This window comes from Alosa sapidissima, chromosome 15 (genome assembly GCF_018492685.1).
Source record: "Alosa sapidissima isolate fAloSap1 chromosome 15, fAloSap1.pri, whole genome shotgun sequence".
Classification (NCBI taxonomy): Eukaryota; Metazoa; Chordata; class Actinopteri; order Clupeiformes; family Clupeidae; genus Alosa; species Alosa sapidissima.
The window spans coordinates 16,954,958-16,975,219 of NC_055971.1; the positions used below are offsets into that span (position 1 = coordinate 16,954,958).

General features: G+C 46.8%; 1 protein-coding gene across 7 annotated transcripts in view; it reads left to right on the forward strand.

The window, feature by feature from the left end:
* The window catches only part of LOC121683409 (neurobeachin-like), a 284,145-nt gene that overhangs the window by 263,354 nt on the left and 529 nt on the right, over nucleotides 1-20,262 (forward strand). For all 7 annotated transcript variants that reach the window (XM_042063032.1, XM_042063026.1, XM_042063027.1 and 4 more), the window contains 8 exons: nucleotides 4,870-4,959; nucleotides 7,249-7,441; nucleotides 8,815-8,886; nucleotides 10,908-11,063; nucleotides 12,083-12,253; nucleotides 17,517-17,618; nucleotides 17,864-18,060; nucleotides 19,099-19,250. In XM_042063032.1, coding sequence (XP_041918966.1) covers nucleotides 4,870-4,959; nucleotides 7,249-7,441; nucleotides 8,815-8,886; nucleotides 10,908-11,063; nucleotides 12,083-12,253; nucleotides 17,517-17,618; nucleotides 17,864-18,060; nucleotides 19,099-19,250 — 1,133 coding nt within the window. The remainder of the gene's footprint in view (nucleotides 1-4,869; nucleotides 4,960-7,248; nucleotides 7,442-8,814; nucleotides 8,887-10,907; nucleotides 11,064-12,082; nucleotides 12,254-17,516; nucleotides 17,619-17,863; nucleotides 18,061-19,098; nucleotides 19,251-20,262) is intronic.

Consider the following 20,262-nt stretch of genomic DNA (forward strand, 5'->3'; position numbering starts at 1 on the left):
ATTATTCATGAAATGCCTCAGAAGAAACTTCGGTGTTGTTTACTTGGTGGTGAGTTCTTGTGTAGTTTAATTCATCTGACCATATCACCCATACATGCAGCTCCAGGGTGTCTCTTGGGTAGGCCAGAGAAACCAGACAGGTACTGTATAATATCAGATTTTGGAACTCTAGTTGGTTTAGTAATTCTGTCCCATTTGACAGATTACACAGACAGATTGCCTTGCTTGTTAAGTTGGCCCTAGTACCACATTAAGACCTCGTGAGAATAAGTATTTGTAAGAGAAATGAGGTTTCTCTATCTGTGCAAAATTGAACAAAAATAAAAATGTTTCTCTCAACACCCAGCGAAAGGGTATCCCTCAGCTTTGGTCGAAGGCACCTAGTGACAGCCTCCCCGAGCTCTGGGCACGAACAAGGACAGGCAGTAGCCGCTGTGTTGATGGTTGTTCTGACAGCGCGCCATGCACAGGGACGTAAAAGGGAAACATGACAGGAGGTGCTTGACGTGGACCCCGCCGTGACCACAGACAAATGATGCGTCTGTCGCTGTTTTTTGTTTTTTTTGAGCCGAGATTCTGGATGACAAAAACAAATGGCAGGAGAAGGTTAGGTGGCCAGTGAAGGATAAAATCAGTCAAGTTTCCTCAGTGCAGTCGACCAGAGCAGTTCAGTTTTTTGACTGTCAAGTCTTTTTTTTTTTTAAAGATTCATTTAGGATGTAGACAGTCTATTTTTTGCCATCGACACCTCTTGCTCGTGACATTCTCTCGCAAGCAGTCGAAATCGGAGGAACGCTTTGACACCTGCTTCTCGACCTTTTCCCAGACGAGCTGCTGTCATAAGCTGTGAATACTCTCGAAAGCACTGTCTGCAATGAGACAATTTGCTAAGCATCTTGTGGTCCAGTTCAAGCCGTCTTGCTAATGTAGACATCAGCAAGAAGACTTGAACTGGACCACAAGACGCACAAGCAGTCAGTATATGCATTATCAATCTAAAGTGCTTATCCTTCCCCAGCACGTGCAGGTCTGTTTTTCGACATCACGCAGCAGCCTAGGAGTTGCCACGTTGAGGCATGAGTTTCTATTAGATTGATTGGCATGCACTGCTTGGTTGCCCTCATAATAAATTCAACTGAGGAATGACATTGGTACATTCCTCTCAATACCTGTCATTTCTTTTTTTTCCTTCTCGATATTCTTTGGAGGCAGATCAGAGAGAATGTTGCGTATATCCTCACCGTATCCGGATGACTTACAAAGAAACCTCGCCCGAGAAAATTGTTCACGCATAAGTACACATGCGTAAACACACCACTTTCACATGGGTCCTTCACACGCATAGTTGAATCACTCTCTGTTTGTGCATTGCTGGCATAGGCAGGCAAGGCCGCCAGGTGCGCGTTAGTTCATTTGACTTCCACACCTGCCGTCAGATATTCAGATGAATGAGCCCTCCGGTTCCCTCTTTGCAAAACAAACCTGTTAGTGGCTGAAACAGATCTGGGTGGAACTGCCCCCAAATCAGCTGCCGTCCTTACAATCAGTTAGTCGGTCAGCATGCCCCGTCGTTCCCTATGGGAAAAAAGTTTAGGAAAAAAATACTCCAAAATTCCCTCCCCAGGTGCGGTCAGTCAGTTTTTCTGTCCACGGTATGACTTTGATTATGCAACATACCCAGATATAATCTGGTATAAATCCGACAAACCCCACGCCAGCTCTGGGCCCGATCTGGGCCAGGTTTGTTCCGGCATTGGCTGCCATCCGGTGCTCCTTATCCTATCACCAGCCACTGTCACTCGTGAGACTTCAGCTCACTCGTTCACCTCCAAGGGCCTCCCGTCCGACGCAGCTACGGGCCACGGCGCTGATTGACAGCCGATGCATTATGATGGATGTTTTGCACTCGTCCAAGCATGACAGTTGCCTGCGAGGGAATTCGACATCTGGGCTCACACAGCGAAAGCTTCCAGACACCTTATCAGCCAAAAAACCCACCTCGAAAAAAAAACTGCTGAGGTTCAGAAGCTCTAAGTGGCTTAAACTAATTAACTGTCTTTTAAAGTGTTCGAGATCCCTATCTTCGAAGCAGATCACCTTTTTTTGGTGGGGTATGTGTTATTGCAGATTACTGCGTCTGGGTGTGAAACAAGTCATTGATGTGTTCTGACAGCCTCGAGGAAACATGACCTGGAGATAACCTTGTGCGATCGCTAACTCCGAGCTCCCACAGGTACAGGTGAACGGTCTTGTCTTGTTCGCGATTTTTCTTATCTTTGCCTCCGTCATGTGTTTAGCTTATTTTTCTTTCTTTTTAAATAGACATCCCAGATTTTTTTTTTACCTTTTAAGTGGTTTGTTTCCTAATCTCCATCGTCAGATGTTGGCTCGTGCACACATGCCCTTAACGCTAATCAGGAAAGCTTATAAAAAGGAAAGGGAGCGCAAAAACAAACAGCTGCTCTCAGTGCCACACAGATGTAGCTGAAACTGCTACACCCCAGATTATTTACTTTCTTTGAGCACAGTGAGTGTGATTTTCATTTCCTCCATTTTCCTTTTTGCACTCTGTCTCTCATAGCTGTAAAACCACAACAGGAAAAACATCCGAATTTCCCCTCTCTTCCTCCCCACTCACTTTTTGACTTCCCTCCTTCTTCTCCACTTCCCCTATGAAGCGGAGTGATGCTTTCCACATGGCTCACCCCCACCCCACCACCACCACCACCACCACCACCTCTGTGGAGATCTCCAGCTCAGATTACTTTATTTGAGCAGACGCCGTGACCCGTCGACCTCCCGCCTAACCTGAAAGAGCCGTAAAAAGCGTGCGGGTTACGGCTTTGACGGACGGCGGGAGAAAGCCGTGCTGACTGACACGTAATGGTTGCCAAATGTGACGGCCTGGCGCCTCTCGCCGCGGAAAAAAGCGACCCGAGGCTCGGTCCCGCGGTGCCGGCCCCGGCGTGGCGCGGCAGAGGCACACACACGAGGCCTGGGGGGGATGGACGGACGGCTAGCAATCGGCACACGACGGCCTGCTCAGCATCAGTGCCAGAAATCTAGACAGAATATGGAAGATAACAGCTCTTTGCAAGCGTTTCAAATGCAACTGAGGAAGATTCAAGCATGCTTAAGGTACCACTGACGTCTGTTGGCAGTGCTGCTCAATCCTTACCATTACCTGCCCTGTGTGTGTCTATTTCTGTGTAGATCTGTGTATGGTGGCAGTGTGTTGGGGACGTCATCTGAATATCTGGTGTGGGTGGAGACAAGATGTGTCCTCCATTGGCAGTGATAGACATCTACAACCTCCTCTCTGATGCTAAAAGCGTGTGTGTGTGTGTGTGTGTGTGTGTGTGACTGAGAGATAGAGCATGCTAGGTGGCAGTGATGGACATCCATAGCCTCTGCGGCGATGCATCTTTGTGCGAACAGTGTGTGTGTGTCTCTGTGTGCCTATTTGTGTATTACATAAGCGTGTGTATGTGTGTATGAGCACATGGTGGCAGTGACAGACACCTACAACCTCCTCTCAGGATGCTGGAAGCCGCTCCAGTCACATCCATCACTCCTCTGAGTCAGGCTCAATGTCTCCCCCTCTTTCTTTCTCTCTTTCTTTTACTCCCTCCTGCAATATCTAGGTACATAATCACATGAATGAGCTATGTTTTCTCATGTACTCAAACTCAGTGTAGTCAAACGGCATGTGCGTGTTTAGTCCATATACCTTTGGTACGTTCATCCTTGTCCAGACTATTCACTCCTTCTCCATTTCTCCTCTCCAATCAGATGCTCCCAGATCCATATTTCATTAGAGACCCACACACTTTCCTCCTAAAGTCTTCTGCCATCAAGGTACCCATTGTAATGCATGTGTCACCACAGTGTGTGTGTGTGTGTGTGTGTGTGTGTAGTACTACCACACTCTCATGTGTGTGGCTCTGTGTGTGTGTACGCATGCATGTGTTTGCTCCGCATACATGCAAGTGTGCGTGTAAGTGCCTGCATTAGCACTAGTTCACCATGTGTGTTCACTGTGTGCGTGCCTGTGTGTGTGTGTGTGTGTGTGTGTGTGTGTGTGTGTGTGTGTGTGTGTGTGTGTGTGTGTGTGTGTGCACGTGTATGGATATGTATGTGTGTGTGTGTGTGTGTGTGTGCGTGTGTGTGTTGGAGAGTGCTGCATGGCCACGTTTGTTCTTTTCCGATCCTTTGTTTCAGACAACAATGACCTCTAAAAGCGGGCGGGTTGCCTGGGTCCCGGCCGGCCGTCACTGCAGGTTAGCGTCGGCTGCTCGCCGGGGCCTGTGCGCTGGGGTGTGCGGGGTGCGGGTGGTGGGGGGATGTGGGGGAGCGGGGCAGCCATCCTGGATGGGAATGGTTAAGTGAGGCATACTAATAGGAAGCGGCTTGTCTCTTCCATACTAACACTTGGATGACTCTGCAGGCAGAGAGCTGGGGAGGGGTTGGGGATGGGAGGGGGGTGGTGGTGGTGGTGGTGGTGTGTGGAGGGGGGGCTGAGAGTGTTGGTGAGTTAAGGGGAGGTAGGGGCTGGGCGGTCGGGATGGCGGATTGGGAACACACCCTCAACCCTGGCCACCCCCCACCCCCAACCCCCCTTGGAGGCACGGCTGAGTTGGGATTTGCTTGCATTGTCAAGGAGCGCATTGACCCATCACTTTGATCCACATTGAATGTGACAGCAGCTCCTCTCTCTCTCTCTCTCTCTCTCTCTCTCTCTCTCTCTCTCTCTCTCTCTCTCTCTCTCTCTCTCTCTCTCTCTGTCTCTCTCTCCCATTTCCCTCCCCCTTTCTCTTCCTCTCTCTCTCTCTCTCTCTCTCTCTGTCTCTTCCTCTCTGTACCCTGCAGGCGATGGAGGCTCAGATCCAGGGTTTTGGACAGACGCCATCTCAGTTGCTTATTGAGCCACATCCTCCTCGCAGCTCCGCCATGCACCTGGTAAGAGCACTGTGCTCTGCATGCTGGGAAACTTTATTTAACCCCTTCAGTGCTGTATGTTTGGGCAGGGGTAGTGGGAGGTGAGCCTATGTGTCTGTCTCTATGTATGTGTTCATGTTTGTTTATGTATGTCTGTGTGTGTTTGTGTTAGTGTGGTGTCTGTTCCTTAACAAAGAACACCAGCCTGCTTTTTTGGCATTTCATAGCAGAAAGTGAGGTGCTACTTCTGCAGTGTGGGCTGTGCTGCATTTTGCACACACACACACACACACACACACACACACACACACACACACACACATACCAGACTGCTAACAAAAAGAAGTTTGTCAAATTTATTCAGAGCCAACACTATAGTTTTGCCCCTGAGCAAGGTCTTGGCGTCCCCCATAGATCACGACCCACAAGGTAACTGAAAACTCCATGTTTGATGAAGGCCCCAGATGTTGTGTCACATGGAGTTACATCAGGCAGGCGGCCATATGCAAAGCTGCAGCACGCTCTCTCCCTCTCCCTGCCGTCTGTTGCAGTGCACAGAGGGAGCGGCACACCTTAGCCTAACTGGCTCTGGGGATGAGCTGAGCTCGTATCTACCACCTGAGCTACTGTGATCCAAGCCCCCCCACTGCACCACACCACCCCACCCCACACCACACCCCCAACCACACACTCATGTATACACACACCCACCAATTAAAGCCTCATCCATTCTCGCCTCCAACCAACCTGAGGCCATTTGGAGAGTGCAAGAGCGAGCTAGAATACCTGTCAAACTTCTCTCTCTTTTTTCTCTTTATTTCACTCTTTCATACTCTCTCTCTCTCTCTCTCTCTCTCTCTCTCTCTCTCTTTCTCTATATTTCTCTCACTCTCTTTTCTCTTTTATCTGACCTCTCTCTTGCGCTCTCTGTCTCTCCTTTTTCTCTTTTTCATTCACACTATGGTTTTCTCTCACTCTTTCACTCTTTCTCTTTCATCTGACCCCCCCTCTCTCTCTCTCTCTCTCTCTCTCTCTCTCTCTCTCTCTCTCTCTCTCTCTCTCTCTCTCTCTCTCTCTCTCTCTCTCTCTCTCTCTCTCTCTCCCCCTGCCTCGCTCCCCGCGCACTGCTCGTGTGAGTGAATTCCCACTGTGGCCTTTTAGCGGGGCTGCCTCTTTAGGAGCAGATGTGAGTGGAGTGGTGGCTGAGGAGGCAGTGATATGGGAAAGTGGGGTGGGATGTCAGCCATGTGCCGCCACACTAACCCCACTGCCCCACACCACAGTTGGAACATTTACTGGAGGGAGCCGATCCAATAAACTTACTGAAGTTACCCCCCAAATCACATAAATAAATCACAACATTTTGTTGAACTCCCAGGCTAATTTGCTGAGAATGCATGCTTATATTTACATGCGTGCATACATGCATACACACACACACATACATACATACATACATACATACATACATACATACATACATACATACGTACGTACGTACATACATACATACTTACATACAATTATCTAGGCCATAGACATCAATATGTGCAATCAATATGTTTACACACAAGTGCCTTAGTTGAGGTGTTCCCATTCATGTGCCTTACATTTATGTGCCTTTGACCCTCCATGTTCCTGTTTACTCGTTGTTCTCCCCCTCTCTCCTCTCCATGACCTGTTCCCTGTCTGGCATTTACAGACTGTTCTGCGGACGCTCGTCTGGGCCTGGTACTGGTCTCAGATCAGCTCTGGGCCCAGGTGAAGAGCCGCCTCTCTGGTCCTCTCCCCCTCCTCCTCCTCAGCATGCAGCTGTCCTCTGTCAGCACCTCGTCTGACCCTCAATCTCCACACTAATGGCCTCTCATCATTCTGTTCCTCTCTTTCTTTCCTTCTTTATTTCTTATCTCTCTTCCTCTCTCGATCTCTATCTCCTCCATCATTCTCCTGGACATCCCACGCCCTCCTCTACTCCTGGCCTTCCATCTCTTCATCTCTCCTCCTGTGCCTTCTTCTTCTTCTTCTTCTTCTTCTTCTTCTTCTGCCTCTTCTTCTTTGGCCTCCCTCTCTTTGTTTTTTTCTTCCTCTCGTTTTCTTCTCTTCTTTTTTATTGCCTTTCCTTCTCCCTTTTCTACTTTTTTCTTCTTCCTGGTCTGCTGGTTTTCTTCTATTCTGTGCCTTCCCTGGATCTTCTTGGTCTACCTTTCTCCCTCTGCTCTCTATCCCTCTCTTCTCTTGGTCCCCTTTGCTTTGCTTTGCTTCTCTTCTCCTCTGCTTCCTCTCCCTCCTCCTCTCTGTTCTGCTCAACAGTGTTTCCTTCCCCAGAGTCCGCTGATGTTTAAGGACCAGATGCAGCAGGACGTCATCATGGTGCTCAAGTTCCCGTCCAACTCGCCTGTCACGCACGTGGCCGCCAACACGCTGCCCCACCTCGCCATCCCCGCCGCTGTCACCGTCACCTGCAGCCGCCTGTTCGCCGTCAACCGCTGGCACAACACCGTGGGTGAGTGGATAACAGGCGAGGATCACTAGACACATTTTATACCTCTATGCAGTTAAGCACAGTATGCTCTTAAAATGCCTGGACTTTCTGCACTGACATACATATAAATTCACACATACACATGTGCACTCCTTAAGTGCCACCTACTGAGTTGATGTTCTAATGTAAAATCCATGTGTTGGTTTTGGCAGTTGCACATAGAATGACAGTTCTGCACTTACAGTATATGCATGTTGCCTATACACTGCTCAGAAGCCATCTACCTAGATGATATTCTTGTGTAGAATCCATGCATTGTTATATCATGTGCATGTTGAAGAGTGTTAACATGGTGTATGTTAAAGAGTGTTGGGGTTGGTTTAGTGATCAGGTAATACTTTTCCATGGAACGAGGTGGCCCTGGACCAGCATGCATCCCTAAGATCAGTCGGATTCAAGCCAGATCAGCTCCAGTTCTGCTCCTGAGTCAGGCACTGTCTGGGTTAGCAGCTCCAGCTCTCCCACATATTCCCACTCCCACACGTGTGAACAGCATTACCCACGAGCCCCTTCCCCAGGAAACCGCCTCACCTCCAGGTCAAAGGGCCCCAGGCTGGTTAGAGGAGGTGGGGGTTAGGTGGGAGTTAGGTGGAGGTGGTGGGAGAGGTGGCAGGCAACATGCGTATGGGAGGGAAATAGGCTCATATACATCCCACACACACACGCAGATACACACACACATACATGAGTCCGCTCACACCTCCCCATCTGTCACCGCCAGGCCGCACTGAGCGTCAAACCAAAAGAGTCCACCAAGTCGGGGCGGCGCGGGGCTCGGACGCTAACGATCGCAGGTGCGAGAGCCCCGCTCCTTTTCCTGCCTGGGAGGGAATTACTAGTGTTTGTGGAGTCTCCTGCAATAATGGCCATAATAAGGCAGCTATATTTTCCCAGCATGTTGTTTCAGCGCACACAAAATGGCCGCCCCCCTTTCTGCCCCGTGGCGGGGCTCTGGGGGGTAATAGTTTTGCGCTGCCTCTGACAGGTCGGCTAAAAAAGAAATCAATAAGATCCCCGTGTGGAAATCGTTTCTTGGTGGCCTTCCAAATCCTCCCCACGGTCATACTGGAGGTCACTAACCAGCCTTGAATTTGGCAATCAGAGTGTGTGTGTGTGTGTGTGTGTGTGTGTGTGTGTGTGTGTGTGTGTGTGTGTGTGTGTGTGTGTGTGTATTTGTGTGTGTGTGTTTGACAGAGTGAGTGGGTGGTTGATAGAAAGCATGTGTATCTTTTGTGTATTGTGATGGGAAATGGCATCTCATTCACAGGCTGTGTTTTCACTATACTGTATGTGTGTGATTGCCTGTTTGTATCCATGTGTCCATATGTGTCCAGGTCTTCGAGGAGCACCTGGCTACTCCCTTGAGCAAGCCCATCATCTCCCTATTGAGATGGACTCTCTGATTGGTGAGCATAACAACATCAATAAAATAAATAAATGTCAATAAAAACATGCTAAAAATGATGTCAAGTCCCTCCAGAGAACATAATAACTGTAAAGCCTGGTAAGGTCACACCGCTGAAATGGTAGGCTGAGCAACAACCACAAGAGACATATGAATTGTATCAACCCTCAACAATTAATCAAATAGACAAAGTTAAAACTATATACAGAACATGTTGCCATGCTGGCCTTGTACACATCACAAACATCAAATGTCTCCTCCAAAAAACATTCATTCAATCAGACATTTCTCCCTCGCTGTCATCAGTATCCTCCACTGAAAGTGTAGCCATCTTTAAATTTTTATTTGCTCACTGTTCACCACCTTTGCAATGGCAGTAGGTGGTGCATGGTAGTCCATCTGACTGACAGCTGCAAGAGGCCCTGGAGCATGCTGGCACTGCCTTGCATCCACAAGCAACAAGCTGTAGACCTGTTTTGGGTGCAATGTCAGTGTTGCCATGAACAGGCACAGGAATTTTCACACTGGAGGTGGTTTTTTTGTCAGCAGCTCTCCACAGAAGGACTTGCAGCCGTGCATGCTTGATGTGTTCCGCTGCATATTCTCTTGTTGGAGGAAGACTTTGTTTTAGCAGGGTCTCTTTTCTTGGTGAATAGCATGTATTAAGTTACTGAGGCTTTCAACAGTCTTTCCATAGTAGAGGCAAGAAAGGAAATCCATTCCTGCCTTCAGGCTCATCAGCTTCTACAGTACATATGTACAATTCTTCAAATCAAGATTCCTCTTGAGCATCAAATTGATTGCTGAGGTTTTCCCTTTGCCATATGGATATGACACACTGTCACAACCAAACAATGCATGAACAGCCAACAAATCATAACATTTGTCTAATTTTGCAGCCATAGCATTAATGTCAATTACTTTGGGCATCCATGGCCTACTGGTTAGGGAAACGGACTTGTGACTAAAGGGTGGCCAGTTCGATCCCCGACTGGTAGGAAAAATGTGAGTGGGGGTGTGACTTAACAGCACTCTCCCACATCCATGTGAGGTACCCACATCTGGATGAGGTGCCCTTGAGCCCTGCTCCCCGGGCGCTGGATCAAGGGCTGCCCACTGCTCCGGGTGTGTATGTATACTCCTAGTAAGCTCACTGCTCTAGGGTGTGTGTGTGTGTTTGAATGGGTGTACAGTACACTGTTTGTGTGGGTGTGTTGTACACTACCCACGAATGGGTAAAATGTAGAGCACAAATTCCTTGTATCGGTGGGGTCAGCCCTATGTTCCCACATTTCTAGGGTTGGGGTTAGGCCTGAGGTGTGGGTTAGGGCTGTAGGGCTGTGGGAACATAGGCATGCTCCCGTATATGTAAGTTGGGCAGCCGTGGCCTACTGGTTAGGGCTTTGGGCTGCCGGTTCGATCCCCGACCAGTAGGAGAAATGTGGGGGGGGGGGGGGGAGTGGTTGAAGAGCACTGCTCTCCCATGCCCACAACCACGGCTGAAGTGCCCTTGAGCAAGGCACCTGACCCCTCACTGCTCCCTGAGCGCCTTGTATACTTGTATAGACAAGTATAGGTATTTTGTTCTCTGGAGGGACCTACACTATTTTTTTCTACTTTATTATGGTCAAAGCTGATTTCTGTATGAAAAGAGCTTTAATTTGATGCCATACATGATGGGTTTATATGTTAATGTCTATTTAGATGATTTTCTATGATAAAAAAAGTGGTGTGGCAGGTGATGCCATTTTAAAGAAAATGCTCAAGGGTGCCAGAGCGGCACCCGTCAGATTCTGAAAGGACACCCCCTTACCTATCAATTTATGCAAAAAAATTGCATTAGTACCTTATGTCACACTTATGCCCAAATTCCACAAAGTTCTACCTGACTAATTCTTTTTTACTGTTGCCCAAAGGAGAAAACCACTAGACAGAATGACATGCAACTGAGCAGCTGTTAGCAATCACACTGAGCGATAATTGATGTCTAATAGCTGCTAATAAGCACCCGTATTTTTCTAGCCAACAACTCTGGAGTGAACAAAAGGCAGATCACTGACCTGGTGGACCAGAGCATTCAGATCAACTCCCACTGTTTTGTGGTGACCGCTGATAACCGCTACATCCTGGTGTGTGGATTCTGGGACAAAAGCTTCCGGGTCTACTCCTCTGAGACAGGTATACTCAAAGTTTAAAGTCTAGAAGACTGTACTGTATATGAAATGACATACCTGAAAACATATGTCATAAAAATATTGCGTGTGCGGTTGGTTCATTTAGCTGTAACAGGTCACTTTTAGCACTAATTTTCCACAGAATACCAGTATGCTCTGTTTAAGTGTGCGTGTGTGTGTTTGTGTGTCTGTGTGTGTGTGTGTGTGTGTGTGTGTGTGTGTGTGTGTGTGTGTGTGTGTTAATGCTAATCACTTAATCATCAAGACTTCAAATAAAGCGAAAATCTAATCTACATTTTCATAATTATTAGCTAGGGTATAGCATGAAGTGGTTTGCGTACATAAAACATGACCTGCTCCTCATTTATGGGTTTATTCCCACATAATTGTACCTCTCCACTGAGCCTCTCAATTACTCTAATAGCAGCGTTGCAGGCGGAGGTGGAGAGTGTGTAAGCACTCACAGGGGGCCTCGCACACAACGCTGTGTTAAGAGGCCGCGGTAGAACAGTCTCCGTCAGTGCCACCTCAGCCCATGGGCTGTTTTGATGGCGGCACTGAGTGGCAAAGATTGGCCGCAGGTGGAAGCCATTTTGTTATAAAAAGGGCTCCCTCCAGAAAGCCCATCAGTCATTTGGAATTGCTCAGTAAATTACATGTTTGCAGCTCTCTTGTAGTTGCTGGATTTCTGAAAGCTATTTAAGATCTAATTGTTGAGCTGTTGTTTTTTTGTTCTCTGTTTACTCTAACTGATCCATAGAGGACTTAACCCTGGTTTCTTCCTGTGCACCTCATATCTGTAACAGTCTGCTAATAACGTTGTATAAATCTTTTCTTTTTTTAAATAAGAGCAATACTTGAGATATTTGAGTTTGTAGAACTCTGTACTTCTTTTTGAAATGGTCTCTCTTTGTAAGAAATGAATGAAATGAAATGAAATGGATATTTTCATATCAGAACCCATTCCTTCTATCTAAGCTGCTGTCCTCTGCCTCACCTAAATATGTGCCTCTCCGCTCTCAGGCAAACTCACCCAGATCGTGTTCGGCCACTGGGACGTGGTGACGTGTCTGGCCCGCTCCGAGTCCTACATTGGGGGTGACTGTTACATCGTGTCAGGCTCCAGAGACGCCACACTGCTGCTGTGGTACTGGAGTGGACGCCACCACATCATCGGAGACAACCCCAACAACAGTGAGTCAGTGGCACCGTCACAGCGACATAGTTGGCCCCACAAGACTTCCTTTTTAACATTCCATATGTTATCTTAATGCAGAGGAAGTAGATTGGGACCCAAATAGAACGTTCAAGCATTGTTTTTGTTTTTATTGTTGAAAGGGTCTATAGAGAAATATAACACACACCAGGTTCAGAGAAATGGTATGGAGAGGATTAATTCTGTCAGGGCAAACTCCAGACCAAAATTAGCTGTACATAAGCTTCGGCTAGCAGAAATGCCATGGATTTCAGTGAATAATATTATTTAACATGGCATAGTTGCCATTGCTTGTTTTAATTACTCTAATTTGCACATGCCTAGATAGATGGTAGTAAATATCTTTGTGTCATCTGTTACATGCCACAGATGTTTGTTTTTCTCCTATTTTCAAACAAAACAAAATGTTTCCACCATAAGTGTATTTTTTTCTGTTAGGCAATGCTATTTTTTTCTCTGAGGGCATTTTTTTTTTTTTCACCTGTGTCTGATAGAGCGCTCCATACAGAAAAACACAATACACCCTGTTGAATTCACATTAATCATTTTCACTCTTATGGTTCATATAGATGGCTACCAAGCAATTATGCTTTCCATACACATGCACCATCACAACCACCTCCTTTGTTAAAGGCCAGTCTCTGTAGGACAATAGGTAAAAATGACAATATGAGAAAATGCGTACATAAATCACAAGTCAGAAAGGTATAGGATCCATTGACCAGAGCTAGGTCTGCAACAAAGTCAAAGAAGTACACAGATGTACATTGTTCACTGTGTGGAATGTTAATGCAGAGGGTCTGGTCAGTGGAACATTATAAAGCTCATGTCATCCATTTCCTAATTTTGATCAGTCAGTGATAATCATGCCTTTTTTTACGGTGCAGTGTTTCTTTGGTCCTTTTTTCACTGGACTAATGAGAGCTGAATTTGTAGCCTGTGATTCTGTGTCTCTAATTTCCACGTCTCTCTTTTCAGTTCCCCTATTATTGAACTTCCAACTGCAAACAACAAATTAGCAATCAGTATATTGGTGTGTGTGTGTGTGTGTGTGTGTGTGTGTGTGTGTGTGTGTGTGTGTGTGTGTGTGTGTGTGTGTGTGTGTGTGCATATGTGTGTGTGTGATCCTGCGTTTCCAAGTGTCAGGCGCTGTGGTTTAGGTGTGAGTGTTTTATAATTAACTCTGGAGTAGCTCAGACAGTTAATTAAGAATTTCAGCATGGTTGCCTCCAATTAGCAGCGTGCAGACCCACTCAAGGAGCCAAGAGAGGGAAACACAATTCCCAAGATATTAGCACCAGTAGTGCTTACCATGCACCTTCCACCAGACCATGAGCCAGTAGCACATTACGCAGTGCAAATCCTGAACATTTTTTATCTTGAATGTCTCAGAGGAATGAAACTGTTGCAAACTGCTGTGATAGATGAAGTTGTTGGGATTGTTTCTTTCTTATAGGATTCGTAATTCCATTTGTGGTGTTTATCAGCTGTAATAGTGTTTGTCACTGAATCATTGAGACAGATGATTAGGATGTAGAAAGGAAGTTGGGTGTCCTATTTGTTTTGTTTTGCCTTGTATGTAATGATTATAAACACAATTACATGCATACTGTAATGGAGCTTTGGGCCCAAAGACAGACTGCTAGGCAAATCGCTGGAAGCAGTATGGGAGACAGATTAAGGTGCTGGGAAGCAAAACATGGAAGTGATCACCAGAGTGCACTCTAGTGGCTGTTTATGGCTACTGCAGAAGCTGTTGTAAGGATTCCTGAGCACAACATTGCTGTGTCTTTTGTAATCATAGCTTGGAATACATTTTGAAAAATCAGATTTTCTGATTTAAGATATATTGTTGTTAAAAATATTGTTTTGCCTGTGACTCAAAATGCTTCAAGTTGATACAAAGGACTTGGGCATTTGGAATGTTTCACACCAACACAAAGCAGTCAAACACAAAAGTCCCAGACCCCCTCTTTGCCCCAGACACAACTGAATTTCATGGGAATATTTAATCTTTAAAAATTTCCACCGTCAACACAGATTTTGGTCTCGGTCTTCGCAGCTCAAGCCCTGGCCATGAAACCTACCCGTAACCAGCCATGCCAACGTGGCTGCTATCGTTCCTTTTCAACCTGCAAAGTAATTGCAGTATCCGCTGGTCCCCCTGAGAGCATCGGGAGCATGTGGGGGTCATTTCATGCGTGTTATAGTCCTGACAAAGGCATGGCTCCATGGAGCAGAATGGGGACGTGGTGTGAATATTCAGAGCTCTCTCTCTCTCTCTTTCTCTCTCTCTCTGTCTCTCTCGTTCTCTCTCTCTTTCTCTCTCTCTCTCTCCGTTCGCCCTGTCCTGTCCTGGATGGCGTGCGGCTCCCCCCTGGGTAGTGGTAGCGGTGGTGGCAGAAATTGATTTTGCAGGCGTGCGGGAAGAAAAGGGGGCCAGCTCTGCGGCGTGTATTTTAAATGGTTGATAATTAAAATCAGTCTCAGCTCAATCAGACCCTCTGCCTTTCAGACCTGTATTGTGTGTGTGTGTGTGTGTGTGTGTGTGTGTGTGTGTGTGTGTGTGGTAGTTCAAAGTAATTGTGGCTGCACTCTCAGTGTTGGCCCCTGGGACACATGTCCGTATTGGAGCGGGCCCCGGTGCCGGTCTGATTGAATTCTTTTGTGAGGCCGAGGCGAGGTGGGGTGAAGTGAGGGCAGGTGAGTGGCAAAGAGCCCCTCTGTGGAGTCTCTCCGCTCCCGGTCCCCAGAGAGCCCGGCTCTGACACATGTCCCGTCCCCCATCCCTGCTGCTCCACGCCGGGCCTGACAAGCAGCCATCGGCCCTGGACCCCTCCATCGATCGCACCCCTGGATCCCCAGTGTAGGGAGGTCTGCAGGTGGAAGAGATGGACATTCGTTCTGAATCAGCACTCATGTACTCTTAGGCTGCAGTGGCAGATTCTGTATTGATTGTCACTGCACACAGCCGGTTCTCAACATGGCATCAGCGGGATGTACTGTCTAATACTTCTCATAGTGACACAATCCATCAGACCCACATGCTGTGGTAAGCAGTGACCCAAAGAATCATATTTCTCTAAATAAAATGGCATAAAATGACACATCTCGCACACCTTCTGTAGAGAGAGGGAGACTAGTTTTAGGCCAAATATTTGTCAATGAAAAAGTATGGTTACACTTTACTTGACAGTGTCGACATAAGAGTGACATGACACTGCCATGAACGTGTCATAAACAAGTCATAAACATTTATGACATAACGCTTCTGTTATTAAGTGACGTTCGGTTTTTCTCATAACAAGTTAGGGTTAGAGTTAGGGTTAGGTTTAGAATTAGGGTTACGGTTGGGGTTATAGGATTAGGGTTAGAGGTTAGGGTTAGGGTTAGGTTTCATGTGTCATGACAGTGTCATGTGTTCATGACAGTGTCATGTCACTCTTATGTCGATACTGTCAAGTAAAGTGTTACCAAAAGTATTATAGCATCACCAAAGCACACTCTCCTCTCTCCTCCTTGGTTGGTGTGATTGTGTAACTGCATCTGAAACCGCTGTGGAGAAGCTGTGGTAGAAATGGAGTGTTTGCGGCTAAAGTCGTTTCCTCCAGAGGATCATGTTTACTACAGTGGTGAAGATCACCATTGATCTCTATAGCTAATGACACCACAGCTCCTTATGTCACTAATGAAGTTGATTACACCACAGGGCTCTCTGCCTTTGTGATGCTGTTCCACTTGGACCAGAGTGTTAAACTTCACTGACGTGTGCATTCACTCGCCCGTGAACCTGCAGAGGTCATTCGCCAAGATGAGTGCTTTACTTGTCAACTTTACATTTCGGATGCAACAGTCAAAACTGCCACCATGTTTCTTTCTGTGGCTGACCTCTCTTTCATATGAGTATTTATTTGGTGCTGTCTGTAGTATTTCTGTGAGCTCTGAGACATCAATATCTCATTGGTGATGTACAAAGCTCTTTACACTGTTTCATCAGGGCCCTCTGGCTTTATAATGGCACTTACAGATCAAGGAAGTTTCATGAAAAGCTTGAAAATGTTCAACTTTATTTGTTTTCTGAGCCTGCTATTAACCAGAAAGTGTGTATATTTTCTCAAGCTGATTAAGTATAGAAATTGGTTTTCAGCGATGCAAAGCCGAATGGGGATGCTTTAAGAACAGAGCTGTCGCACAGCATGATGGAGCTGTGTGTGTGTGTGTGTGTGTGTGTGCGCGTCTGCCACGCCCATCAGCTGGTGTGGGTGTGGTCAGGTGCCTTTGGAAATAGCCCACTAACCTCTCCCCTTCTCCTCATCAATCATGTGACAGAGAGGAAGAAGCCTAGTCGCCTGTGGCATCATGTGATACACACACACCCCGGCACAGACACAGCATGCACACACACACACACACACACACACACACACACACACACACACACACACACACACACACGCTCATATCAAATGCATGAATAAGTGCACTCACAATTGCATGTTGCCATACATATTGACATGAACACAGACACACAAGCACACACACACACACACACACACACACACACACACACACACATCCAGCTGATACACACACACACACACCTCATTTCCATGACAATTAAAGGGGTGGGTGGAGGCAGCAGGCGTGTGTCAGTCCGTGCTCTCGAGAGGACAGCTTTATTGCTGCAATCCACAGGGCTTGATGGACAGCACCCACCAGCAGGCAGCACACAGCAGCACAGCAGCACACGTCATGGACCCGCACGGAGATATACACTTCTGGCCTATTGATTCTTCTATAGACAACTGGGTCAAACACAACAAGTGAAAATGCACTTATGGCGAGGTTCAACTTAAGTGGTGAATAATGATAGGTTGAGATGAACTCAAACTATGTGAGTTAAATGTGCATTGTCCAATATTCAAGCCATGCTAAAGTGGGAAATATGAATGCACTGCAGACAATGGTGCTGAAAAAACGATTGTGTTGAATTCAATGTTGGGTCTTGTGTGTTAAGCTGTAAGGAAGTCTTAGAGGAGGTGCGGAATATTTGCCATATGGTTGACCAAGGAGTTCAGAGGAGTCTCTCTTCAGACTCTCTGTGTTTTCTCAGCGTTTCATCACAATGGATCTCCTTAGCTAGCAGCAAGATTGTAGCCTGACCCAGTGCATAGAGGTCACATCAGAATTACTTGTTTGAGGTGTAATTTCTTTGTTTTGTTACTTCTCTTGCGTCTGCAGGTGACTACCCGGCTCCCCGGGCAGTCCTGACGGGTCACGACCACGAGGTGGTGTGTGTGTCCGTGTGTGCTGAACTGGGCCTCGTCATCAGCGGAGCCAGGGGTCAGTGAAAAAAAAGCACCGCACTCAACATAGGACATGTCTTACCCTTATATCCTATTAAAGCCCTGAAGACCCTTCTTATGTGTTTTTTGTGTATGTGTATGTATATGTGTGTGTGTGTGTATGTGTACGTATGTGTGTGTGTGTGCGTGCGTGCGTGCGTGTGTGTGTGTGTGTGTGTGTGTGTGTGTGCGTGCGTGTGTGTGTGTGTGTGTGTGTGTGTGTATGTGTGTGTGGCCCTGCAGAGGGTCCATGCCTGGTGCACACTATCACTGGGGACCTGCTGCGGGCCCTGGAGGGCACCGAGCTCTGCGCCCTTCCGCGCCTCATCTCTGTGTCCAGCGAAGGCCACTGCATCATCTACTACGAGCGCGGACACTTCTGCAACTTCAGCATCAACGGCAAACTCCTGGCCCAGATGGACCTCAACGACTCCACGCGGGTGAGCCAAAAAGCACTCCCCACACAACAGCCGTCAGCAGGGAGAGGGATCGCACACACACAGCTTTTATTTATTTAATCTCACAGGTCGCACACAGAATAGTTTATAATTCTGTCACACTTGAAGCACTGGAACGTTTGGAATGAAGTGGGCAGTGTCAGATAATGGAGTTTGGGTCTGGACTTCTGTGGAGTTGGGTTTGTTTTGAGGTTTTGTTATGTGATATCACAATCCCCTGTCTGTCTTAGAGAAATGGACGTAACTGAAGAGAGCGGGTGTGTGAGTAAGCAGAAAAGGAGACGCTTTTATCAGATTGGTTTGAAATGCTGTGAGATTGAGCAGAATGCTACACCTCTGAGTAGATTTTGATCTTTTCCTGTTTTTGTTGTAATGCCTTAAATGAAAGAATCTTGAGGAAAATACTCGCTGAAATATAAAAGCAGACAGTGTCACAAGGCAAGTCAGAAGCTATCAGACAATCGCACATTCATGAGTTCAGAATGAATAAAAGGAATTTACAGCTGCCAAGAGGCAATTTATTAGTTTACAAACAATGACTTCGATCAAGAAAAAAGACTGTTCACATTTAGTATATTTCTCCCATTTATATCAGTACAAAGACAGCTTATGTGAAGATTCTGGAAATAAAGTGAAAATTGAATGTTGAAAATAGAAGCGACCTTAACCTAGAACAAGTCTGTAATGTAGAATTCTGACAGGCTTCTTAGCTTATTCCCTCAAAGAACTATAGATTTTTTAAATGATCCAATTTTAAGATTGGTGTGATAGGTCTGAGATCAGCTAAATGCCTTGTTATTTTTGTCCATTTGTTTTTTGGTAAACATAGCTATAGTTAGAAGCTAGAACCTATCCAGAATTCTGTGTAGAACTACCCAAATCACCCTCCCAGGAAATGTGACTGTTGTAGATTGCATGCATAGCTCTCAATCTTTCTTTTTCAGTGCAGTGAAGGCCCCTTGTGGTAGTTGTGTCCTGCACCACAAGTCCGTAGTAACCTGGCTAAACTCTTTCCCCCAGGCCATCCTCCTGAGCAGCGATGGGCAGAACCTGGTGACGGGTGGAGACAATGGCGTGGTGGAGGTGTGGCAGGCCTGTGACTTCAAGCAGCTCTACATCTACCCCGGCTGCGACGCCGGCATCCGCGCCATGGACCTGTCGCACGACCAGAGGTGAGCCACCGCCGCCGGCGCCGCTGCACAACGATAACAGCCCGTCTGAGCAGACGAGACAAATGGCGGGGGACGTGCGGCGGTCGTTTGGCGGAAGTGTGTTGTCGAGTGTGAGATATAAAGGGGTTAATGCTGTAGATGAAAGGGCTGTAGATGTGGCCGTGCTCATTTCATGGCTGTCAGTGCGCATTTAAGAGTGTGTGTGTGTGTGTGTGGGGCGGGGGTTGCAGAAACAAAGCATCAAGACTGCCCCCCTTTGTTTGCCTTAAATAGAAACAGGTTGCCATAGAGACAATGAGAGGCTGTTAAAGCAAAGTCATACGAGAGGTATTGTGCGCAAATGCTCTCACATAATAATAATAATAATAATAATAATAATACATTTAGCGCTTTTCAAAACACTCTTCAAGACACACATGGATTCACACACACACACACACACACACACACACACACACACACACACACACACACACACACACACACACACACACACTCTGTGTTAGTTTTAATGAGAGTCGTTGTTGCATCTGACTCAGGACTGACCCTGTTCCTGATTAAGGGGCCATCCATTAGATGTGTGAAATGTTCCACAGTCAGAGCAGATCTATTTAAGTGCACATCATTTAGCATCAAAGTAAAACATGCAACACACTTGTCTATTGCTTCCAAAAGAAGCACTTCTTCAGAATTAGATTCAACAGAACATACACAAGGCCCCGTTTCTGAACAACAAGTCACATTTAACCTCTACATTTCAGCCCTTTTTTGAAGTGAAAAGGAGGAATTGCAAAAGCACCAACTAATACAGAGCTATATCAGGACACATACATCTCTACTGTACACTCTCCTATGCTTGCCCCTGATGTCCACGCTTAGAGAATTAAAAATCCTGAGGGAAGTATACAGTGGTATGTCCGAGCGCCCCAGATGCCCTCTACTCTAACTGGCCCGAGGGTGTGTGTTCCCCCATGACCCTGGCTGCGGTGGGCTCGGTGCCCCTGAATGCCAC